Source organism: Larus michahellis, chromosome 5 (genome assembly GCF_964199755.1).
Source record: "Larus michahellis chromosome 5, bLarMic1.1, whole genome shotgun sequence".
Taxonomy (NCBI): Eukaryota; Metazoa; Chordata; class Aves; order Charadriiformes; family Laridae; genus Larus; species Larus michahellis.
The window spans coordinates 16,757,110-16,783,945 of NC_133900.1; the positions used below are offsets into that span (position 1 = coordinate 16,757,110).

Here is a 26,836-nt window from a genome sequence, read left to right on the forward strand (position 1 = left end):
TGAAGCGTCCAAATTGCTGTCCCATAACTGATGCCTGGGCAGCTCTGATCCACAGTAACGGAGATAGTCTGTTCTCACTGTGTTTTTCTGCCTCAGGATATTTCATGCCACTTGGTTGCCCTTTTTCAGCAGAGAAAGCCAGTCCTGAATAAAACGTGCTAGGTCACAGTGTTTTCCAAATACGAGCCAGAACAGCACTTTCCCAAATTTTGAGAGATGTTTTTCGATGCTACGGGACGAAGGTCAGTTAACATCTTCCCAATGGCTCTCCCGTTTCTCCCTCACTAGGGCCATGGTGAGGCGGATGCAGCGGGTGGAACAGCGCTCCTGGAAATCCCCAACAACCAAAGGGCTCCTCGCTCTGGCAAACACAGGGATGTGGCCACAGAAAGTTGGAGGGACGGCATTTCTTTGCACGTTCTCTATAAAAAGAAGGAGGATGATCCAGTGCTTTGGAGGTCCTCAGCCGTGTAGGCTACAAGGCCAGATCTTCTTAATTAGGGATGGGTTAAAAAATTATGGCTAACGCAGTAACTCCCATGTGGGACAATCTCAGGAGAATCTCGTGGGCTTAAGTCACTTCTATATGAGCTACTTGAGTGCAGTCCTGGAAATGTCATAATTTCTGAGAGATATATATATAGGGATAAAGGTGTCGATTAGATCATTACATTTCATCCAGCACGGGCTATTTCTGGATGTTCCTTTCTCATATATTTGGAGACTAGCAAATCTAGTTGAATTTATTTATAGTAACAGAATAAATGAAAATACTTCTTGCTTTTTCAAGCATTTGAAAAAGCTTTCGTTTTTCTTCTTGTACAAGGACAAGTGCTTTTAAAATGCTATTCAGATGTATTCAGTGAATGAATGTACGAGAGCCGAAGTTCACAGTTATTTTTGTTTAGCAGATGTAGAAGTTTCTAAGGAAGGGGATTCTGAAAATAGTTGCAAGTCTCTGGACTTGCTCAGCATTTCAAGAATAGTTATTTCTGTCTTCCCTTGAAGACATATTTTAACTTGTCAGACCCATGAAAATGCAAACTGTTCGAGACCTAAAAATTATGTCTACCGTGTTTTAAGTTAAGGAACAAATTAGGAAAAAAGTGTAAGTCTAAGACTGCCTCATGTTGCTTGTTATGCTCTGGAGGGATCAAAAAAGTTTCTAAGTGTGTCCTTTTGATCCTGGTAGTTTACTGCCAGGCAGATTAAGAATGCTTTTAATGTGTCTGCAGAGATACTGTACCTCTGACTGCTGAATTCCTCTGGGGGCTTTGTCCTTCTGTGCGAGGCCTCTCATCCTCCATTCTTGTGGGGAAAAGTCCGGTGGTTTTGCGAGGAAAAGCTCTGCCATTGCAAGACCTGGCTCTGCAAGTCTAACAGGAGTTTGACCTCCCATTGACGTGTTCCTTTATGATAAAATACAGACGGCAGAAATCTTGCAGCAAAAAAAGGACAGCTTTTTAGGAGATAGGATTTAAGGCCCCCGTATGTCAGGTCCTTAAAGCAGACTGAAAAAGCAAGTGTTAACATACCCTGTTGAAATCACAAATCCAAATGTCTCATCTATCTTTGCATTGAAATAAAGTTTTGACACAGCTGCTTTTACTGCCAGTTACTGGAATGTGACCTCCTCGTTCACTTCCATGCCCGTGTTCTTGTCAAAACTATAAAACTAAAAGCTTTAAGGAAATTAAAAAGAATAAAACTTTCACCGTTTCTGTCTTGTGCTTGGATTTTATTCGCATTGCGTGCCTGGGGAGAGACTGGGGCTTTAATGTTCAGATCAGTGTATGTTTTAGGTTGTCTGGGTGACAATAATAAGCCTCATCCACCGGACATGACATCAGTCTTTGCCTGAGAGAAACCTTTCATCCCCTGCTGTGAGAATCCCCTGCCAAACACGGGCAGCGAAAAACTGGACCTTTAGTGCTAAAGGCAGCACCTGCAGCTTTATGAGTGATGGTTTAACAGGAGCACTCACTTGACAGCCCTGCTCACAGGATCCGGAATGGCTGCGGGATTGTGTCTCCAGTGCTTGGAATGCTGCTTGGCCATTCGGGTCTGTACGAAAATGTAACGTCGTGCAGCTCTTGGATGACAGCGCCTGAAATAATGAGCCATTTGACCTGTCTAGGTGATAACTGAATCCCTTCCGTGTCAAAAGGTTATCACTGAAATGCGGGCTCTCTGCACGCCCCAAACGTGTTCCAACGCTGCCTACGCCTCCCTGCTCCGATGCCGGGCATCCCCGCTGTCTCGTTGGGCTGACTCAGAAAACCTAACGGGGAGCATCTTGACAGCAGGGGTGCAGACAGCACCAGCAAAGCTCTTCTGAAGCGTTGTGATCCGCCAAGTGTGTGCTAAACCAAAAGCCGCGTTCCCGCTTTCTCTCTGTCTGCAACTGTACACGCCGTGCTCAAGGGCTTTCTGCCTGTCCCGAAGCAGCACTGCAGAAAGGCTCATCAAATGTCACGAAGCTTCTATATTTACCTGTCTGCACCATGGCCTCCGATAAATCATTCCCGGGCTCCAAACAAATCCAGTTGTACTGTGCTCTGCCAACCAGTTGCCCGCATGTGCGAGCTCCAGGTTGAAGCCCTTGAGCCCCAGGACTTTGATATGAGGATATATTGTGCGTTTTATTTTCTGGCAACGGGTTTTTCTTCAAATAGTATGATATCAGAGCGTGGTTCTGTTACTCATTTCTGCAAGAATAAGCTTGCCTCCTTCTTTTCCCAGGCTCTCATTTGTTATCCTATTGCATAGTTCTACTGTTGCATAGTCCTACTCCCATTTTATTTAAAACATTGAATAAAAAATGCCGCCTATGAACAAAACTGGGACCTGTCCTTCCTTCAGTCCCTTTTGGTAAAATCCCACTTGCATCAGCAACGTCAGTTTTGTTTTCAGCAAGAATAAGATTAGGGACTCTTAATAAAATCAACGTTACCTTTATCAATAGCAAACCCTTTCTCTGCTCCCTTTCCCTCTTCCCTGCTCCGTCTTTCCCCCCAGAAACCCCCAAAACATTGTGCCTTGCATCGGTCGTTGGTTTCCGTGCAGAGGCTGGAAAGACCCGACGGGCCGCGATGACTAACCTGGTTCTTTATCCGTTCCGTGGTTCCACGGCTGGGCTGAGGTACTGCTCCAAGGACATCTCCTCTGAAGGAACAGCAGTCTTCAAGGTGTCAGCTGCACAAATCTGCTTCTTAAAGAGGGCTCCGCATGAAAGGATATTAGAAAGCAAACACTATAATGTATTTGTGCTATTGAAAATACTATGATCTCACCAGGAAGAATAATTTATAACGTATCTAGAAAAGGCAAAAAAACCCAACCCCAAACAGATGGAGCCCATGCATCTGATAACATTGTTAACATAGGAATGAGGAAAAAGCTGTGTTTTCACGGTTGTTTGCTAAGATGTCCCTTCTGCAATCACATCTTTAAATTTCTTACTCTATTCAGAGTTCCTATTTGTATTTATTCCAGTGGCATCAGTCTTTCTTTTGCCCTTTCTTAACATTCAGCAACAGCCCGTGCCTCCAGACGTGGGACTCGCAGTCCTGCGCTCAGGTCACTTTGCTCCCTCGGTTTTAACCTATCTGTGGCACAAGGTTTTTCCTCCATCCCCTTCTCTTTCAGAGTTTTACCTAAGGGTAAATTTAGGTCACCATACATTATTCAGGTAGTACGCATGCATTTTGTGTACCTGGCAATAACTAACGGCAGGATGGCTTCACTCTCAGTTGTCCTTTCCAATGCAACCAAGCCAGAAGATTTGGTACGCTCTCAAGTTGTTCATATTTTTGTCTGAAAACCAGCGCCTCCCATCCTTTTGTGCTCTCTGCTGGTGGAGATGTTCCCTTACCCACACGTGTTGCCTTGTGCGGCGATTCCAGCTCACCTAGTTTGAAAATGCTTCGGGGTCACCTGGTCAGGGGGAAAAAGCGAAGCAAAATGACTGCACGAAAAAGGGGGAATTTGTTTGCCTGGAGCAACAGGAGCTAAAAATTGTGTTTTCTTTATCTGCTTTCTGCATTTTAGTTCTGAGCGTCAGGGAATTGGGGAGAGAGGCGATAGGGTAGGGGTGAGGCCCCCGGCGTTTGAACTGTTGCAGGGGGAGGATGTCAGGTAGGGGAGGTGGCTCACAGGACAGCCCGTGATGCCACTCTACGTAACGCATGGCAGCATAAAAACATCTCATCCCAGTTTTGCCAAACAATTTAGAAATGTAGTTGAAGGGAGAAACCAGCCTTCAGCACCAGGGGCCGGCAAAATTAAACAGAAGGTAAAGGACACGTGGTGGAAAGATGCTCATCGGAGGACAAAACAGGAATTCCAAAGCACAAACAAGTTTACTCCGCAATAAAGCAATGATTATTTTCCCAGCTCAAACCCATAAAAAAATACCTTCCAGTTACATTTCACCAAGACGTTTATTATTATCGCAAGTGAAGTGAGATGCAGAATTATGAACATTTGGCGATTCCTATGAGAAAAAAAAATATGCTTGAAGCGCATCATGTAAACAGCCAGAAGCCAACATTTTCCAAAAACTTTATAAATATGCTTCTAGATGAAGCAGACAACAGCAAGCAAAATTAGCAGACAATTAATAAAAGCGTTTTTGGTTTAAAGTTTTATATTTCTGTGATAAAATTGTACAAAGTCCATCCAGTGAAAGAGAGCTGTTCCTGCCGTCGGGGGCTGATCCCTGTGGAGCGATGAATGGAGCGATGGCTCTTGGGTTTGAGAAGTTGAGGAGAAAATGCCAAACGCTGCAAGGTGCTGAAAAAGCCCTCACAAACCCACGATTTGCCATGGAAGTGCCAGTCTGACTGCATGAACCACTGAACAGCTCCATCTTTACCTTGGCTTTCCCCTAAATAAAGGGCATTTACACATCCCATTAGCCGCAGCTGGGTCCAGCTTTGGAGTCCCATTGACTGCTTCATCTACAGCACAGCCAAGCCGTGGGCCAAGCGGGATTCCTCCTTCCTCTGCTTCACAACAGTTTAGGCGATACAGAAACCATGCAATCCAAATGAGATCACTTTCTTACATACTTTAAAAAAAAAAAATTAAAATCAAGAGTGCAGAACCCTGACACTGCTTTCCCAACTGTACAATGCGTCGACCAGTTGGGTTTTGTTTGTTTGTTTTTAGGACAGCATTAATTCCCCTCCAGTATTAATTGTCCTCCAGTAGCACCTGGTGGGGTTTGACAGCTGCAGGGAGGGGGCTCGCTAGGCGATTAGCGTGCATCCCTGCAGCGTTTTGAGGGACAGAGTGACCGCAGAGAGCTGTTGTCTTGCTGCTGCTGCACGTGGGACCTTCAGAACAATTTCCAGAAACGTAATGACCAGGTAGAAAGATCCTTCATACCTGATGGAATGGAGAGGTACTGATGAAAAGTCAGTCCCGATGGATTTATGGAGATAAAATAATGTATGAACTGCCAGACTACCTTGGCTCCTCATAAATCCTCTGCGTTTTAAGTCCTCTTGGAGACAATCATGAGGCGCTGTTCCCAGAAATGGAAGGGTGAAGTCTGAAAGCATGAAAAGTTCAAGGCAGGCAGTTACCCAGTGTGAATGCCCCTCCCCTCCCACAAGAGAAAAATGAAATTACTGAGGACATTGTTGAGGAAGGGGTGGGTTGTTTTTTTGGGGGGATGCTATTTTTCAGTAGGGTATGATTTGTGCAAAGCGACCCCTACTGGAACAAGCTCCCCTTCCCCATCCAAAGGGGTGAAGATGAGGATATTGCTGTAATCACTCCAGTGTCTTCCTCTCCTCCCCAGGCATTTATAATGAAATAGAGACCCTGCAACTCGCTGGAGCCCTTTGTGCTCACTCTAGCCAGTGTTAATCACAGCTGTTATTCATTATGCACAGTACCTAACAAACAATTTTTTCCAGGTAATCTTTAACTGCCAAGTTCACAAGACCCTACAGGTGATTATTGTGCTCTGCCAGCTGCTGGCTAGTTACTTTTGCTCCAGTTTGTTAGCACTACCATGTTATTTTGTCTGCTGACTGATTAAAACCACAAGCCATCAGGGGCTGCTGGGTCAGGAAAGCCTTGTGGGCTTACGGGCAGGGAAGAGAAAGCTACTGAGATTTATTATTTCCGCCCCCCGCCCCCAACCCAGATCTGAGGAAAATAGGAAATGCTTCTTCAATCAGTTTGCCTCTCTAAGCCCTTTTCTTCAATCCTTCAGTAAGAGCATTTCCCAAATCCCCATATTGGATGAAACAGGCTGAAAGAGCACAGGATCTTACACATCCATACAATTAGTGTGTAGGGTAGGAGAGGCAGCTCCCTGCCAAGGGGGTTCTTCTCCAGCCCGACTCCAAAGGGAGACACAGCCTCACCCTACTGATCTTCTTCCCCTTTGTGAGACCCGCATCCCAATTTACAACCCGCCAGCGCAGGAGGAGACGATGGGGAATTAAGGGAACTAATCAAGGGATCATTTATTACAAAGCTGGTAGGCACCTAAGGAGGATGCTGAACCCTGCAAGGAAACACTGGCACTCGTTTACAAACAAAACTCAGCATTTTTATTCATTGATTGACTTCCTGCCAGTTTTGATATTTGCTACCACCAGAGAAGAGCGTAAAAACACAGTACAACATTGTTAACCGGTTAGGAAGGCTGGAAGGGAAAGCAAATCCCAGTACAATTGCAAGTAAATTGGTGGAGTTCGTAATTGTTTTTTTTCTCTTGAACGGATCAGCAATGAAGCAATAAATATGCTGCTGCACTGAACCAACAGGACTTTCACTAAGTTTGTGGTTTATTGCATTACAGTTTAAAACTAAACGTTACCCATCATCACACATTTGTTCACCAACCAGGTAAATGACACTTTTATTTTTTTTCATATGTTATATGCTAAATGGCTAAAATTATGCAGTAGCTGAACTAGACTAGGACTAGTAGAGGTAGATATTGAATGGGCAGTGCCAGGCAGAAATATTTAGTAAAAGTACTTTTTGTCTTTTGTTACGAACAGTGAGCAGATGTAACATTTTCAATTAAAACAACAAACATCTTAGGAAAGCTATTCTAAGATGCTTTGGATTTTCTAGTAATATTTCTCTCGCAATATTCTTACAAACCCTTTGATATGGTCCCATGTAAACTGGACAATCTTTGTCCTCCGAGTTTTCTGCCACAATTTACTTGAAGACCAACATACAAAGCTAGAATCTTTGTGAACGTACTACTATTTGCTTGTACCACTCTAAAAGTAATACACGTTTACAGCTTCCTTGGCGTGGGAAGACTGCATTTATAGTATTTACAGCTTCAGTAATCTTTCTATTAATAAAAAAAAGCTATTTTATACTTAATCTAAAATGGAATTTCTATTATGCCACCTCCTTGTAACTCACTTCAGTCTCCTTTCGCCGAGCTGCTCTATCAATTGCTCCTTGCCCTTCCCACTGCTGGCTGTAGGCTCTTGGGAAGAAGAATCTCTGCCCGAAACAGGCATTAAAAGTGGTGTCGGTGGACCACAGCTTTGATTTCTAGGAAATATAATCACGATAACATGACCATGAGTTTTGTAAAAGTGTATGCCCTTTGCTCCTTACAACATCCAAGAACAGCTCACGACCGTAATGCTCCTGGAAGCAAGAGTCTTTCCCCAAGCTTAGCAACCATCTTCCTACATATGGAACTTTTAACTTTCATTAATGAGCTGATAGACTGCTTGGTCCCTTACTGATATGACTGTCTGATTATATTACATTTGCATCATTTTCCTCCACAGAATCCCAAAGCAGCATGTTATCAGAGAAGTGTAACTCTTACTTACGCCTAGTTCGAGCTTAGGTACCAACTGCATTTTTGGAGCAAACTTTCTTAGGGGGAAAGACGGGGGAAAGATTCCAAAGTTGGCCAGCTACCCAGTACAGAACACTTACAAAAACATTTAAAGCAATCATGAAAAGGGAGAAACAAAATCACTTTAATTCTGGTACATCGAGCTGGATTATGCTATCGAGGGGTTTTGTTAGCATTAGTGGCACACATTCAAAGCCCAACTGCGGTGCACGGGATGCGAGCACTGCAGGAATGACAGCACCATTGCTCGAACCCTCAAAAGCATCACATTAGACGAAGATAGTACATTTTCTTATTTGAACTTGCTCGTGTGGTACTGAAATTGTACTTGCACCTCTCGTTCCTCAGGCCTGATCTTGCCCTACTCTCATCAGTGTTTCCCTTCCACGAAGACAATGCTAATTCAGTCTGCCTGAAGAGTAAGGTGCCGCACCAGCTTCCAGGGTCAACCGTACAGCTGGAGCACCTCCAGACCTGGAAAAACAAACCAAAGCAAACACTAAAGGAAGATTTAGAGGGTTAATTATACATACCTCATCTAGCCCTAGAAAGCTCCCTGGGAAACTTGGAATTTTCTCCCTGCCCTAGGAGAAAAACTGAGCAACAAAGTTCATTCTGTATTCTGGCTGACACACCACACATCAGAACATGACTCCTCCTCTATGAACATGGAAGTATTAAGACCTCTACTGACAAAAACCGTAACTGTAGAATATAGAGGCTTTTAAGGCATTTTAGATGCAAAGAAATGAGTTACTGAATAGACCTTTTTGAGACTATTTTGCCTGTTTGTTCACACATACCACATGTCTGAATGCTCTGGTCTCCAAATGGATGAAGTGGGCACCTCACCTATCTGTCCTCTTGGGGCAAAGAACTACTTTCAGTTACTTACAATTTAAGTCCACTTCTGACTCTGGCATTGCTTCATGCAGTGTGCATTCGCACCATCTACAGTCTCTATCTAGGGAAAATCTGTTGTTTGAACTTTTTCTTCCCCCCCTGCCCAAGGAAAGATATCCGTGGCACATGTCATCACCAGTGGCTCCACTGATGGTGAGAACATCTTTCTGCAGTGAAAATCATGAAGAATCAAACGAAATCACGTCATTAATGACATTCTACATCACTCTGACCATGACTGTAATCCCTGCTCACCTGCTTTGGCAGTCGAGCACCAACGATTACAATTTTGGATCTCGGCATGCAAAGGGAAACTTTCACTGTAGAATGACACTGTCTGCTACCACTTTGCAAGACTCATTGCATTGGGTTGTAACTTCACTTCCAGCTCTTAAAAACTCTTCCTCAGAAGTTGGCATTGCATCTAAACAGGAGAGATGCGAAGATGAAGGAATAACAAATCCTTTGCCAATTAAAGAACCACCTTCTTCAGGTAAACTCTTGACTTAGTTTCATTTGGGACTGCAGTCTTCTGGAAGGAGATGAGGAACCTCTTTAATCCGAAAGCATCATCTCTGAAGCACTAGGGATGCCTTTCACAGCAAGGTTATGAAGAAGTGTCTTTGGGGGAAACCACAACAGATGTGTAGATGGAGGCTTCTGGAAGGCCCACAGAAATATCCTTTCCCACTTGCATAATGAAAGATAACAAGTAACTTCTTGCTTTTAAGTTCATCTATTTCAATGCAAAAGCAGGCGGTGAAAAAGGAAATAATCCCATTTATAGGCAGCACCCAAAAAACCTCAGAATTTGGAAAAAAAAAAATTAAAAATTGCTTGATGCAATTCACAATCTGTTAAAAAGAGTGAGCACTCATCTGCCTCCAGCTAAGCATCAGAAGCCAAGGAAACGGCAGCAATACTCAGAGGCAAGGCCAAAAGCTCATAGCTTGTGTAGGCAAGATTGAACCATCTTCAGGAGTTGCAGAAGACATGCAGTCCAAGTATCTCAGGCTGCAGAAAAGACTGAGATCTAGACATAAATACCAGAGTCAATTAAAGGCTCCATAGGTATTCTAGTCCCTAAAAGCCCAGCAGATTAAATACACAAATAGAGCAATACAACTTACATTTCCGACATGAACTACACTGAAAAGGTACACAACGATAGTCTAACCATGAAAAGAAAGTGGTGCTGAAGACACAAGAAACAAAAACCTGTTCTTCTGACAGTTAGAAAACTACAAACGCCAATAAGTCTTCCTGGATTTCTTAACTGTACGTGTCAATCACTGAATTCCATGATGTGGAAGAGGAAGGCTGTGTATCCACACAACAGAGACTCTGTAACTGAACTCCTGCAGCAAAGAAGGCACTCACTTTATAAGCTGTAGTTTATTTTCTGCTCTGTTCTATATGATGAGCCTATAAAAAAAAATAACCACATTTGAGCACTTATCTATATTATTAACACAGTAGACTTGTAGACTGAAGCTTGACTCGGAAAATAAAATTCAACGTAACACTGATGGAACTTAAAAGCCAAGTAGTAAAGCATTCTGTGTTATAGGACTTCCCAGACATTCAGTATTTACATATAATATGTATTTGCACTTTATACTCGACGACCACCCATCAGCAGTGACATTACTAGCGTAACCGGACAGCACAGTAAGCCAACCCTGAGCTGCACTCTAGCGAACCCATTCATTTTTCAAAGTACAACAGAGATTGGTTTAAATATTCACACAATTGTTTTTCAAAACGTTTTATTGCATTATATTTGGTACCTTATGTTTGACAAAGGAAATTACATCTGTAACTGCAGGAATAAGAAGCTGGTCTGTTATTGAAAAAAAATCTTGGGCCCCTTAAAAGTTACAAAGTCTTGGGCTTGCCTGAAACAACTGAGCAAGAAATATATTCTTAGAAATGTAGGGCTTCAAGTATTACAAACCTGTGACACTGTGGAAAAGTTCCAGAGGTATCTAAACTGCAGCACTTTTATTTTATTTTTTTCTGCATAACGTGAACAAGGCCTGCTGAGGTTTTAAACTATTAGTCTCTTGATCAGTCACAACGGTAGTCAGGAGTTCTCCTCTTTGCAACTTCAAGCCATAGTATGTTCTCAGTTTCTTTTCACTCTATGTGAAAAATGCATGCTGTCTTTCTAATTAGTTGGTGCCACATCACAGTGCATAATTTTATTTGGTTCTTGCATTACAGTTTTAAAAAGTTTGGCCAACCTACGCGGATAGGTTCATCTCCAGAACAGCAATGTTGATTCTCCCCCCTCCCTCCCCGAGTTTAATTCAAAAAGAGAGAGAGAGAGATATTTAACCGGTTCCTTCAGTTAAAAACTGTGGTGCAAGAACACCAAACTGATCGTGTACAGTGAATTTCAGAGACACAACAAGCTTATTGAACACACTATGTTTCTTAATTCAGCCTGATATCTGTATGTCCCAGCATCCACAACATAAGACGTATGTTGCAGGTTTCTCTGTATATTCTGATTCACATTGCTTACTTCCTATGGACAGAATCATCCCCGTATCAAAATCAGTCAGATGCTAAAGCCCCAACAACTCTTTGTGCTCAGTGAAAGAATCCAGTGCTAAAACAGCATTTTTGCTGTCTGAGATAACAGTAATCTCACAAGACAAATTTAAAGTAATATTTCTGCCACACACCTGCTCCGAGGGCTACATGCCTCCAGATTTTATATAAATTAGTTAAAAACATGGGTAGGTAGGTAAGGAGAAGGGTTTTTTTTCTTCAATTTTAGCAGCTTTTAATTTTTAAGAAACCGAACAACCTATATCCAGTAATATGTTAGATATTTTATATATATACTTTGTCAGCAGGATAAAAAAAAAAAAGTAAAACTATTTGAAGGCAACGGTTTGTGGTGGTTTTTTTTTTCCTTCTGTTCTCCGTGTACATTAGGACAATTCAGCAGGTGCGTGACAAAAATATTATACACCAGATATGGTCCAATGTCATTTTTTTCCAATAAAGTTGTTCATATTTCATTGGCCAGTTCTTCAGGTTCTGCAGAACTATCTCCATTAACTGTGATCTTCATATCCTCTTCATATCCAGGGGGCATGAAAGCCAAAGCATAAGGGAAAAGCTTATGACAATTTGCTCTGTAAGTTTCAGATGCTTCTTTACAGTCTCCAAGGCTACCGTCACATAAAGCTTCTAATACCTCCATACAAGTCTAATTAGAGAGAAAAATAAAGAAGTGTTACGGTTTCTTACACGTTCATCTGAACACTCACAAACCAGAAATACAGTCCTACAAAGAAAACAAACTCCAAGTATTGTTTTCAAGTTTCTACTGGTATCAAATGACTTTTTTTTAACCACACACAGCATGAAATACCAGTGGAGTCTGATTTAAAATAATGCAGTTTAAAGAGGCATTTTAAGAAACAGCTAGAAATCTTGACTGAAAACGAAAAATACTCATTTCACAGAACAGAAGGGGTTGGAAGGGACCTCTGGAAATCATCTAGTCCAACCCCCCTGCTGCCAAAGCAGGCTCACCTAGAGCAGGTTGCACAGGAAAATTCATCACCTGTTCCTTATTTTCCTAAAAAACCCAAACTGATTCTTACAAGTTGGCAACCAAGAACCAACTAAATGTGGTTTTTGGGTTTGTGGTGCACCCCCCCAAAATCCTGGGATACACCGAACATTTCAGCAATACGTAACGTGCGTTTGAATTTTAGTGTTCACAAATAAAAACAATTAATCCAGAATTTATACTGTAATTTCCTAATAATGACTTCTGTGAATGTGCTTTCAGATAGAATTGGAAGAATTGTGGAATATAATTAAAATGTAAAAATAGAAACAGCTGAACAGCCATAATTAGATGGGAAAACATTTCCAGTAGGGGGAAAAAGAAAACATTTTTACATTGAAGGATACGTGACTTAACTGCAGTACGTCTGTAACTAGTGAATCAAACCAAATTACTCAGATACTATCACATCCTTCAGATATATCTGCAGTTTCATATCCATTTTTGTTCATGATTTAGAAGAGAAAAAGGGGATTTCCTGTTGTTTTTTTTTTTTTTTTTTTTTTTCCAACTTGCATTCCAAGCATGAGAAACCAAACCTACTGAGCTTCACTGACGCCTGGCAGCATTTAGCATCCGTCCGTGTCCTGTATGGCAGCATTAGCATAGTAAGCCAGTCTTTTTCCACTTCTCTGACATTTACTATAGCTTTTATTTGTTCTGTGTATTGAGATTAACTGCTCTGTCCTCCTGCCGTGGGGTTATGAAGTTCTCTTCAACAACTCCTTCTCCTCACATTGGCTCTCTGGGACACTGGCATCCACAGGTCACCAAATATATCTAAGATTTATGCCTGCAATGTGCTGAGACAGCTGGTCTTTACTAAAATGAAGTGTAATAAATTTGATCTCTTTGCACCCGAGAATGCCTTCCAACGAATGCCTAGACTCCTTCAGATTCTCATTTTTTCCAATTTCCCATCTTAAAAGTTCAGTAGATCTCCAACTCTTACTTTATGTTGGCACCAAGAACGCTTAAAATGAACTTTTCCAGTTTTATTACAATGCTGTGTATATCATCTTTATACACTGCTCAGAAAGCAAATGCTTCTTGTAGTCCTACCAAAATAACGCCTCTAAAACAACCACGCATTTTTGGTTATATTTTCCCAGAATCCCATTCTCAGGCAAAACCCCACAGCTATGAGGCAAAAAGTATGCTGCTGAAGGCCATTTAATCTATTGATAATCTATCTTAAGCTTTTTGAGACTGCTCAAACAAGAACACAAAAAAACCTCCACCCAAACAAGAAAGCAAACAAGAAAAAGTTATGAAAACTGCCAAATATGCACTTAGGTTATAAAAGACATGAGTTGGCGTCCCATAACCAGAACAGCTAAAGAAAGAATGTGAATCTTTAACATCCTAAGCAAGTTTATAAATCATGGCAAATTGTCTTTTCTTGTCTCTCTTTCCCCTCCCCCCCTCTATTTTGTCCAAAAATTCTATTGTAAATTTAAAATCCTTCCCAATTACAGTTCTGTTGAACAGAGCATATTTCCAAAGGGATGTTTTTTGGAAAAAGCTGGGTTTGGCTTACAAATTAATAATTTTACTAGTAAGTTCACCTATTTTACTTGTAATAGATCTAAAAAGTTCTTGAGTCCCCAGACATAAAGAGCACAATAAAGAAATAAAGTGCCAGGGGAACTGAGAGAAATGAAATATCCTAAAGTTCGCATGGCCCACCAAGGAATCTCTCTAATACTTAATTAAATGTGCTGGACACTCTCACAGTGATGCCAAAGGAAATGGTTTGACGAGGACACAGAAATATCTTAGAAAATACTAGAAAAGAAAAGGATGTTTTATTCCTTCTCTGCTTTGTCAGGTAAGGTTCTGCCAGTATGTGGTCACAGGAAGAAAAAAAACATGTTTAATAATTTTTCATAAGAAAAATCTGAAGATACTAAAAAAAAAAATAAATTACCTTCTCTCTCAAATACTTTGAATGGCAAGTCAGAACTGATCGCTTTCCCAGATGAAGGTGGGGGAGAGGGAAGGGGGCATGGTGGTAGTGGCACAGGGGATTATTCCATCACCACCAGAATGGAGCAGAATTTCAAAGTTTGGTGAGCTTTTTACTTATCTACGTACTAACGCCAAAACGTACATATGCGCCTTTTATTAAAACTAAGATAATTCACACAGCTTGCAGGGGGATGAATAGGGCAAGCTTTCACGGAGTCTGAGCCACTCCTAAGCCAATCTTTTTCTTGTAAACACTCGTCTGTGTAACAGCCAAAGCTCGGACAGACTACAATCTTTTCTTATTGGGGGGCTTTAGTATCTTTTGCCACGTGAACTCTCCTGTGTTTAATAAGCTTTCCCACCACCTGCAGCAGTGACATGGTTTCTACTGCTAGCTAGCTATTTTCCATATTATGGCAAAACTAAATTAAGCTAACGTGTGAAAAGGACACTAAACATTTCATTTCAGATGAACCCGATACCTCTTTCTCTCACATGACAACCCAACCTCCTTATCGTAAATCACAGCAATCATTTCATCTTCCTCTTACCTCCATAATTTGCATAAAGCTTCCATAGATATACCAGAAATTGTCTACAATTTATAAATAGCTGTTACCTGAAGATTTCTGTTAATGAGGGATTCATCCAGGGTCATTGCCAGCTCCACTGCCCTTTTCTGACTGGAAGGATCTAAATAGTACATCATTTTGGCAGCTGCAGGAGGAAAAATAAACTTCAGCACTCAGCGGATGACCAAAAGCATAAACAAACATAAAATAGAGATAATATGACTAAGAGAGAATACTGAACTCTACAGTAGTAGTTCAAAATGGAACCACTTGCAGCATTAAAGCTTGACACCTAAGCAAGGAGAAGCTTTAAGTCTACTATTCAATGATACACAATGCATTACAACAAACAGGCACTGTCTATCCTGCAGGGCAGCAGCATTTTGCAGCGTACCATGGCATCCCAGGCAGTGAAGATAACAAGTCAGACCTGCTAACAAAACACACTACGGTTCCCTCCAGCACCACTGCTCACATCTCCTTCGCTCAGAAACCGGGGCACGCAACAGAGGTGCCCACAGAGCTCTCGTAACAATACAGTGCCAAGACACCACCAGGGCACAATTCTGAGTCCCTTGGCATACATGGAGGTGAAGGGACTTGGTGGCAGAAAAGATGCGAGAGCAAACGCACTGCTTTCTGTGGCCAGGTCTGAGCCGCAACAGCGGTGCTGCCCCACTGGGTGGTTTACATCCTGTTTCCCACGTGGTACCCACCGTTATATGCGGTCACTAGTGACAAACAGCCTTTTGTAACACCATCTAAGCTCCTCCTGTTAGGCACACCAGCAACTCTGGGTGCTATCTGGCTTGTTTAGCGCTCAGCGCATTTCTCTTGGCAGTCAGCCTCTTCAATTAAAAGTATCAAAACAAACTCTGCAACTCAGAAACACGACTTCACGTACCATAGCTCACACAAGCTATTTCACAGATGCATTAATGCAGTTACAGCCTCATGATGCATTCAGCATACATCAGAAAGGCAAACAGGGCAGAGAGGTCCAAAAATTTGTTTTTTAGCAGCATATAGAAGACATTAAAAACCCCACAGACAACTTGGTGGTCACATGTCACAAAAACACAAACTAAGAGGAAAAAAAAGCATTCCTGATGGAAAGAGTGATTGATTTTGTTTTATTTTTTACATCACTGATACTGAGATGCCACTGCTAGATAAGCACAGAAAATACAGAAGCAGGGCAGAAAGAGGATAAAGGCAAAATACCTGATAACCTATGTGGTAGTGAGTCATAGTTCTTTTTAAGGAAAGCTTCATTGAAGTTCTTTGGATTAGTTGCTCCAAAAAGCCGATTCATTTCTTGGTTTAACACCGTTCTAACTACATCAGGCAGATCCTTACTTTCAGATACTATTGAATTGGAAAAAAAAAGGTTAATAGAGGTGAGCACAGGTAATCACATTAAAGTCTACTTAATGCAATTATTTTAATATTTTTTCATGTTTACATTCTTAACATAATTGAAACAATCTCAAGGGAAGATACATGGAATTCAAAAGGGTAAATAAGCTTTTTCCAGACAGATCCAGTTAACTGTGACAGTTTTCTGATGCTTAGAAAAAGCATCAGAAAAAAGCCTTTTTACTTCAATACGCTCTCCCCCTTACTGATTAAAATCTATGAGGGTCAAAGTCTGAGGTCACACAAGTCTGTTCCTAAATGTACGTAGTCTGTAGCCATCAACAGGAAGGATAACCTCTGGGGCAAGGGAAGGGAGAGAATCCTTCCAACCTTTTAACAAAAAGGACGTAATTCTAAGCCTCTGCTTGCACGCCGACACAGGCTGCCAGCAGAAAAGCCAGATTCCTCACTCTGCAGTTTCCATTTCTTCACTCGCTCACGCTTTCAGGAGTTCACCATACTACTCACAATCTTAAAAAGACTTGCTAATACTTATTAGAATAACTACTAAATCCAGCTGCAGTCATGATAAACATACTTAACGTTAGCATGAATCAGTTGTTTAAAAAGCTTTCTAATATGTGCATTAAATATTTTGAATCAATTCTGCTAACAGTCTATAAACTAAAAATCATCACTGTATGTGGGCTGGGCATCACCTGGAAGCACGTACAGATGAAGTCGTATCAAATGGATACTTACCGCTGCTGAAGAGATGAATCATACACTCATGAAGCCAAGGATGACTAGAATCAATAGCAAAGGCTCTCTTCACAGACTGAAGCATCAGAAGGAACTTCTCTGGAAAAGAAAGCATTGGCAAATGGTCAAAAACCTGCGGCTGGAACTCACTGCATTATGTTGCAGGAGTATTTAGTGTTTGAAATCAGAATGATCAGAAGAAATAAAAGCTGAGTGTACTGCAACAGCCATTTTTTCTAACGTGTGTTTATTTAACCAGTGAATTAAGCCTGCTAACTTGTAAGTAAATTTGAACATAAGAAGTTCTTACAGCACAATATTTAACTGATAAAAGAATTCAAAAGTGTTTCAAAAGACCAGTTCTCTTTAGCAAATGTACACCACTTCTCTACAGTGTGTAGTTCTGCAAACTATAGACAAATAACTAGGATAAATGCAAGCTGCAAGAATTAACTACAGTCTGATTGCTTATAGATTTAAACATGGCAAAGAAAGTGGATAATCACCAAATGTTCAAACTTGTGTGTTGGTTAATGTTGTGTGGCTCACAGCTGAGGTTATCGGCCCAATGAAAAGCTGTGTATTTCAACAGGGATTGACTCCTTGTATCTCATCAATAATTTCTGCTTAAATTCTAGTATACAACTTTAAGAATTGCTTTCATTAGTTTTCTCACCTACCTTTTCGAAAATAAATCTCGAAGGCAAAAAGATGCGTCTCTATTTTGTTCTTCACTAAATTCTTCAGGGGTGTTAAAAATTTAATGGCTTCTTCCAAAGGTGCTTCAACCTACAGATTCAAGGAAGTGACACACAACTAAGTCACAAAGTTTAAAGCTAGTAACTCTACAACAAGAAAATTAGCTATTTCTGAGTCACATAAGAGTTATTATTATAAGGCAATGCAAAAGACGCTTAGAACCTCTTATGTTACAGATTTTGCACCTTTCACTCAATATTAGTGTTTAAAACACGGACTGTGAAGTCTAAAAAACTGCTTTGTGATGGTTACAAATCACATTTTCCTATAGAGAGAAAAGTCTTTGCCTTCTATCAAACATTAGTAGTAAATACAGCTGCAGCTGAACCTGCACTATAATGGGCAGCACGGGCCTGAGACACTGGCTGGTAAATGACTACTTTATGCCCGTGACAGTCTCTTCATGTGAGCTTCAGCCAGGTTCCTGAAAGCTGCCAAGTCACGGCGACATTCCCAGCCAAGGATATTAACAGCAAGCTTGAAGTAACTAGATATTGATCATGGTCTCTGGGTCTTAGGTAGCGTAATCCAGTAAGTGGACAGCTTTAACACAAATTAATTCTGTGCCACGACTCTTTACAGACAGATCTCTTGCATCTAGAGGTGAGGGATAATGCAAACAAGAACTGCCTGTTGTCCTTCAGATTTATGTTTTTATGAACATAAGCAACTCTCTAAGAATCAGATACAAAATTTAATTATTGTCTGTCAATAACAGTTCAGTAACGTTGAAGTAATGCACTTCATTGCAAATAACGGAGTTGAAGACAATGACGGACCTTACAGAGTTCCTGCTAACCATACAGAACAGCTGTTTTCATTAAAAAATGCACCATTTATACGTGCTTTTACAAGTTTGCATATATCACCATCAACTAAACGATTTGGAACATATAATAAAACAGATTTCAAAGCTACGCCTTTAGTGCCAAAGCTACATACCCACCAAAGTACAGGGGCAACTGCTTCAGGAAAACTGTTTGCCAGTGACCAACTACATCAGAAATGGTCTTCTGGCACGGGGAACCAACTGAATTTGGAAGTGTCTATATCATGATTCTGATATTAAATCTGGAATACAATTAGGGATACTTGCCAAAGGAATGCATTATACAGCTGCAACTATTCCCTATAATCTTGGGCACTGCCTAGATTTTCCTGGGTTATCCCATGACACCCCCTCTACCCCAGAACTCAATTTCAGTACATGCCATTGTGACCATTTCAATCTTAACTAGCACTGCAATTAGTGTGCTGCTGCTTGCAACCAGTGAGCTAAACATCAGAAGTACCAACGATATTCTTAAATGACCCGTCAAGTTTTTAAAGCCACTTGCTTCCTGCCTACAGAGTGAAATTCACTCTCTCAGCTTTCAAATATCGTCTCCCCAAGACCCAGTAATATTCATTATACATGTAATGTGAAAATACACGGAATGCGAAAAAACACCGAATACAGTATCTATCAGTACTTGGATGCTATACTACTATTACTAAAAATTAATTTTTCAGTCTACATTTTTTCCATTATCTTTCCCTACACCTTTCAAATGTTTTCCTCCACCTTACAGGTACAACTTTTAGCACGAGAATAGTCATCTGGGTCGCCTCCCCTTTTTGTATCGCCACAGTTCTTAATCCAGATCTCAAAATCCATCATCTCAGTCTAGTCTACTGCTATTCCCCAAACAGCTTCTTTATCCTTTCTACCACATCCCTCATGCAAAACAAATGCGAACAAATGCTGTTAAAGCATTCAGTGTTTCAATGTCTCCTCTTCCACAGGTTGTCTATGTCCCATAATGATTTCTTTATGTATTAAGCATAAAGAGTGAAAGATAATCACCTGACATACAGAATAGAAAGACTTCCATCCAATCAACTAGAAACAGGGTATAATCAACAAGTTAGTGCAATACACACATGAAGATAATTCCACCTCTAGCAAATGTCTGACTTCAATTGCTGCCTTTGAGAACTAGGCACAGAAGCTTTGATTTCATCACATTACTGACAGTACATCCAACAAACTACCCCTAGTTTAAAATGCGGCCTGCGAAGAGAAGCCATACAAAATTAAACAAGTTATCTGAATGGCTTTCAAATTGTATGTGTGCTCACTGTAGCTTTTCTAGAAATTTCTATGACTTTATTATTACATTAGTAAGCACCTTTGCCAATTTCTCAGGGATAAGCTCTTCTTTCGGTCCTCCAATTTCTTCATCGTCATCATCCTTCTTCTTTTTCTGATTCCTCTGTTGCTTCTCTTTCTCAGCATTCTTCTTCTCCTCCTCCAGCTGCGCTTTCTTCTGTGCTCTTCTCTGCTTATTTCGTAGCTTCTTTAGCTCCTTGTCAGACATATTCGCTGTACACACGCAAAGGGCAAAACCGGACAATGTTGATGTCTAACATTAGCAGTCTCAATCAGTTGTCAGATACCATTATCTTTTTTTAAACCATATCTACCTACTAGTAATACTGCCATTACATTTGTAAAAGTTTATTTTAGATTATTTTACAGCCTACGCTGCTGCTTCACAATTCGCAGATTCCTTTGTGAGATCAGGGCAACAGGAACTAGGACAATAGTGTCACATGCTGACTCCACAAATCCAGTGCCAGGAGTACAAGTGCACACCAATACACATCGATTTATTCCTTCGGCATCACACCACACAACTTATGTTTAAGGTAGTAATTAAATGACCTAACAAAAATAAGGTGAAATAGTCACAATCTGGCACAGAAAGTTCCAGCTTTGCTTTTAATGCCCTACAGACATCTTAAATTTGATTCATATTCAGATCCTCTCCTCCCTCCAATTAAAGCATGGTGAATTAATTTAAAACACATCAGAATGTGGCTACAAGAAATTCTATTACACTTCTACTTGTCTTAATTTGAACCTGAAGCCACACAAATTAACCAAGATGAGAAATATTAAATATTTAAATTTAAATATTAAAACGTGACAAATTCCTCTTGAAGGATTCAATAACCTCTATTCATACCATTTGAGGTGCCCCAAGCTATAACCACTTAAGTTGCTCTCCAGAGATTAAAAAAAAGAAATTGATGAATTTAAACATTATTTTTACATCAGAGACAAGAGATGATAAAATTCAAGTTGCTATCTACTCAAATTTTTGCATACTGATAAAATGCTTAGAAAGAGCTACCACCAAGCGCATCTGCTTCAATCTGTTATTTCATGGACCAACAACTATGAGAATTCCATGTTTTCTCAGCCATATCATAACACAAACATGTCTTTACCAAAGAATTACAACTGTGGCTACAAAACCCATCATTGTTTTATAATAACCATAATAAAAACATGCATTAGTTTACGGCCAAGTTACAATTTGCCTATTTCAAGTTGTGACGAAACTCTTCTTTTTGGCTGCTACAGTTGACAACTATAAGAATGCTGGATCTTTGTAAAATATCCACTAATTAGCGGAACTGCATATTTAATAAATCCTGAGGGTTGAATACCTGTATCAGCCTCGTGTTCTTTATTTTCATCTGTTAAGGGATTATCATGAAGTTTCAAATATATCTCTATGGCAATTCGCGCTGCTTTGAAGTAGAACGGATGTTGTCGAAGTACATCTTCTAGTTTTAACAAGTCCACATAAGACCTAAGGGTTATCTTCCTCATACAGTAAGTGTGAAAGTCAAACTGGTCGTCCGTGATTTCTACAAAATGCTAACACAACATAACATAACATTACTTAGCAAGTATTAACAACAAGGTACTAACTTTGACTTTTTTAATACACTCGCCCCAAAGGAATAATTTAGTAAAAACTGCTTGACAAATACACCCTAACTTCTAGAAATGCGAGTTAACAAAACTCTCCAAGAATAATATCATGGTGAGAAGAGCAGAAGGCATCTTAGGTCAGAACCAAAACTCATCCATTTCACAATCTCTTAATAGTAACTACCCTCTGACAATTCGCAGTTTAAGGGACAAAGGTTCTACATTCTCTGTATTTAAGCAGCATTCGAAGAGGTTTTTTTTTCTATGAACTCTTAATTTTTTCAGTCGAAAGTATAATTTTGACTTCCATTAAATACTGTGGCAATGAATTCCGCACTTAAATCACACATAGTGTGAGAAAGCACTCCCTTTTATTCAAGATCCACTTTCCTCATTGTCACCTGATGTCCCCTTGTTTTTGCTTGAGAAGCAGTGAAGAGTCATTCCCCTCTTCAACTTCTCCATGTACTTATGATCTCATACAACCTAATCCGAAACTCAGCTGTTGCTTGTCAAAGCTGAGGATAAGATAGTAAGCATGACAAGCTAATTGCAATCTCTTCATGTCATGGCACATATTTTACTAGCTCATTTTTAAGGAGGTGTGATATTCAGATGTAAACAGTATGACAGATTTATATAATGTAAGAAAAGTACTACTTCTCTAGTCATTTAATTCCCAACACTCTCCTTTTGACTGCTGCTCCACACCAACACAGAAGGTCTTGCAGCACTGTCTATAAAGGTTCCGGGATTTCTTTCCTGAGCAATAGTAATTCATGTAAGACCTTTTACTACTTATGCACAGGCAAAGAATTCTTCTTGTCCCTCCTTCACCAACTACACTGTTGAACATTACGCTTTATGCGTCATTTTATCATTGAGACAGTGCAAGTGTTGCCCTTGCACTATTTGCTCCCTTTCTGTGATCATCTATTGATACATCACACAATCGAGACCCTGGAGAGATGCCTCAGTAATCTCCATGATAAACTCCTTTTCTTGTAAAAGCTGATCATTTGCTCCTACTCTGTTTTTCCAGCCGTGAACCAGCTATTAAATCCATGCGACAGTTTATATCCTTTATGGTGTGAACGATGACATCAAAAGAGCTTCTGAAATCCAGAATGCATTTTATCAACTAGGCTGGTCTTAAGAGTAACTGGCACCTCTAAAAGATTTAAGAGGCACTGCTTTTTCCTTAGAAAAGCTTTGTTGCTGTTTTCTGAATACAACAAGTATTCTGGTACCCAAGACAATTTACAAGACTAACAGTTCCTTACACAAATTCTTTTGGAAGGATTTTACACAAATTTATTTAAAGAATGTGTGTGAACAGAATATGGTCCTGATGAATCACTGTGTTAATTTGTTCTAATCTGAGAATATTCCACAGACTAGCATTGGCGCTGAAATCTCCTTAAGCCTCTCTATTTGCAGAGAGGCAAGTTCCTACCAAGTTCTCCTCTTTGAGCACTTCACTTAAACCCTCAGCTGTCTGGTCTTCTCTGTTTGTGTTTTTTGTTTTTTTGTGGTTTTTTTTTTGTTTTGTTTTGTTTTTTTTTCAGAACCTAATGTGCTTAAAAAAACCCCACTGACCCATACTTATTTTCTCAGAAGTTGTGCATCCAAATGTTTTTGTTTGCTTTACTATGGATCTGAATTTAATGTGTAAGTATCCCCCGCCTTTTTGGATAAAATTTCTACTTTGCAAAGTCTTTATACTTCAAACAGCTTATTTTAATAGCTTCTTTTAAACTGTAGCTTAGTATTATTATTTTTTTAAAGCAGAAGATATTTAATATTTTTTATAGTTTTTTACATTTATTCTCACTCTCTAAAGTACAGTGGCTTAACAGTAACCAAGGCGACGTCTTTCCTTTACTTTAAAACTGGGCTTGTCAGCTCAGCCATGTTCTTTTTGGACTTAAAGTACACATACTCTTGGTTTGCACCCAAATACCTATTTTTATGTACCTTGCCAAAAATAAGATTATTTCTGAGAGTTTTCTGTTCTTTCCCGGATCTTCAAATGACTTTATAGAATCTCTTTATAATACACAGTTGACAATGGAATTTTTAGGAGGAAAAGCAATTTCATCAACTCGCCAGTAGGCAACATGAAACAAAATCTCTCCTGAAGCTACATGAAGTGTACTCTTACTGCTCAGAAAGGAAATACATCAGCACAGTAAACTTAAGGTAGTGTTTTCCTAGGCAGTTTAACTAGATACGTACTCTCTCAATTTCGTGGCATTTCTTAAGTGCTTCTCCAAATTTGTTCATTGCTTTGTAAGCTTGCGCACATTCTGTCTGAAACCACATGCACTGCATTTCATTCAAGTTCTCTACTGCCGAGGTTCCTTCCTAAAAGCAAAAACAGCATTATAAAAAAAAATAAATAAGTCTCATTCAATTTAACTGCCATTTCTTTTATCTAGTTCTAATTGAAAGCACAAGTCAAGAGGCTATCAAAAGAATGCTACATTTCAAAACTGAAGTCCTCAAAGTCAGAAACCCCACAGGTAAGATGGACTTGCTTTGTTCATTAATAAAAAAAAAAAATAATTCTGTGTTCCACTTATTGGAAGAGTCAGAAATACACAGAGAATAGCCAGGTAGTGACCACTGAACTGTGACTGTTCCTCATCTTTAGAATACAAGACACGCTTATTCAGTGTTTTCAATACTGTGTGCACAAATAACACACTGCAGCATGAAGGAAAATGTCAGAAAAGTTCTAGCATGTGGCATGACTCTGACATCTGCAGGATTTTTTTTTTTTAAATTTTTTTAATTAAAACTGCCACCAGTGTCTTCCAGAGACCTGCTGATTGAGCTAAGTAGAGTCCCTGACAGTAGTAACAGGTTATTTTTTAAGTGATCAGTACTAGAGAGGAGTGGCAAAGCAAAAGGAATTCTAGCAGTTTTGACACCTCCTGACTCAGAAAAGGAGATTACAGTTGTCTTTCAAATCTGGTATTTACATATACTTGCATAGAGCTGTAGAACTCATGCCTTTCAAGCTTAATGTCAAAGTCAGCTACTTGGGGTGGATGCAGCCATTCCAACTTTACTCTGATCTTGCAAAAACCAGGCTATTCAAGAATCAGCCATGAGCCAAAGCTGGGAAAACGACAACATTCAAATGGACGGATAAGGAGAATGCCCCAAATGAGGAAAGGCAGTCTTCAAACCAGTCTGATTTAGGCAGCTAAAAATCAGAAAAATTCTTATTTCCATTTTCATTATGTGTAATTTAGGTCATCTTTAATTATTGTTTTTTAATTAATAAGCTCGTATTCGAGCACTAGACATAAGATCAAAAGAAGAAGAAAAACATATTTTTAAAGTTCAGTTTTGGGCAACTGGTATGTTTGCTTTTTTAACATCATCTTGAAGCTGCTTATTGTATTGAAAGAGGTCAATTAACCTAGATTCATAGCAGTTTTGCATCAAGAACTCCACATAAAGCTACTGAGCTTATAAAAAACAGAATTTCCCCTCTCTCCATGTTTGCCTGCACACAGCCTCCAACCTACCTTACTCTCCTGCTCTTCAAGAGAGAAGAGAAAAGTGGGACAACAGGCAAAAGGCAGCTTTACCTCTGGAGGCAGGTCCCAATAGCTTGTTGCCTGCCTCCCACTGACAACACATAAATGATATTGCCAGTATTCTAAAACCATCATTTGCCAAATATTCTGGAAAAACTACATCGAGCTGTTTTGACTTTCAGTTATGAAAGAATAACAGCAAGAGAAGTCAATTTAAAAAAAAAAAAGTAACTAACCTGTGAGACCATCAAACCTAACAGAATGGGTTACTGCAGGGACAAAAACTGATGCATGAAATTAAGCAAGCTGCGTAATGCAAAACTTTTCTGCCAGCTAATTAGTCATGGGATGATGCTTATCCAAGGTTACTTCAAACCCTGATATTGACTACCATTAGTGAAGCAAGCAATCATGGTTGCTCTGAAACAGAACTTAAAAATTATAGTAAAGGTGAGTGGAAATTTAACACAAAAAGTTATTCCACAAAGGATCAGGCCCACGTTATTCAAAAAAGCTATAGTTAAATGCAACAAACCCTCGTGAACTTAGAACACATTTCTTCTGCTTCTTTAATGGAGTTTGCTTTCAACATATATTTTGCACATTTGGAGTTTATAAATCTGTCTGCTGTGTCCAAAGCCTGAGCCTCATCCATCCACCTTGCAGCTTCTTTAATATTTCCAGCATGCTTAAAGAGAGAGAAATTCAAGTTACTTTCAGTAATTATGAAACATTCATGTTGCATCTACTCACTGTTTAATATAACGTTAGTTTTTTCGACATTTTTAAATAAATAACTCTCTTCGTGAAAGCAACAGATCTTTAAAGAAAAAAAGCAGAAAAATTACTTTCTGTCATTATGGAATTACAGGTCTTTTGGGACTAGATGTTTTTCCTGAAAATGCTTAAAGGACGCTTTGGATAATCCCATTCTGATACAATACCATAGTGTAGCCGAGTAGTTAGAAAAAGTGGGAGGCAGGGTAAGAACAGGTGGAAGACGTTTAAAACACCAATTACATTTATTAGTGTAATTTTTAATATGAAAAAAATAATTGTAAACTGACAATTCACATTTTACAGTATACTTGTCCTTTGTTGGCTTAAAAAAAAACCTTCATAGGGGCTTATTCATCTGCAGTAAAAAAACGAAAGAGTCAAACAATAGCCTTATCTAGAAATTCACCAAGTAATTTTCCATTTATTCTCCACGTGTCTTGCCGAATGCAAGCTTAACACTTCAATGTTCACATCGAAAACGTTATAGGAAAGTATAACTGTATGCAAAAGTCTGGTCACTAAGAATGAGTCAAACTTACCTTGTAGATTTTTGCCTTCACAAGGAAGAGTTCTATCAAAGTGGGAGTACTTTCTATAGCAGCATTTATATAGTCTAGAGCCAGGGATGGCTGTCCAATTTTATCATAATGTTGAGCCAAATAATACTGGACCCAGAGTAAAGTGGTTGGAGGTTCTTCTTTACCATCATCTGGAAGAAGAAAAATGGAGGGTTTTTTTGGTTCAGTTTATTAAGACAACATGCCAGAAGCTGAGCGCTGTAAATTTAGCCACTTTTAGCCACACAGAGATTAATTCTGCCTCTGTATCACGCTGGCACATATCGGACACAGGAGTGCTTCCAAACACCTGGGTCCAGGTAAGTCCAATAACTTCTAAGTCTATGGTCTGACAAGACCTGAGCACATACTGGTCCCTTCTGACACTGAG

The 26,836-nt window shown here is 39.8% G+C and overlaps 1 protein-coding gene across 1 annotated transcript in view; it reads right to left on the reverse strand.

The window, feature by feature from the left end:
• Nucleotides 1-10,519: 10,519 nt before the first annotated feature.
• Nucleotides 10,520-26,836, reverse strand: part of NAA15 (N-alpha-acetyltransferase 15, NatA auxiliary subunit) — a 39,345-nt gene continuing 23,028 nt past the window's right edge. Inside the window, exons 11-20 of the mRNA XM_074588931.1 lie at nucleotides 26,428-26,597; nucleotides 25,644-25,796; nucleotides 23,793-23,921; nucleotides 21,284-21,497; nucleotides 19,957-20,150; nucleotides 17,707-17,815; nucleotides 17,027-17,125; nucleotides 16,130-16,273; nucleotides 14,953-15,050; nucleotides 10,520-11,993 (exon numbers count right to left, since the gene is read on the reverse strand). Of these exons, the coding sequence (XP_074445032.1) occupies nucleotides 11,793-11,993; nucleotides 14,953-15,050; nucleotides 16,130-16,273; nucleotides 17,027-17,125; nucleotides 17,707-17,815; nucleotides 19,957-20,150; nucleotides 21,284-21,497; nucleotides 23,793-23,921; nucleotides 25,644-25,796; nucleotides 26,428-26,597 (1,511 nt within the window). The 3' untranslated portion in view covers nucleotides 10,520-11,792. The remainder of the gene's footprint in view (nucleotides 11,994-14,952; nucleotides 15,051-16,129; nucleotides 16,274-17,026; nucleotides 17,126-17,706; nucleotides 17,816-19,956; nucleotides 20,151-21,283; nucleotides 21,498-23,792; nucleotides 23,922-25,643; nucleotides 25,797-26,427; nucleotides 26,598-26,836) is intronic.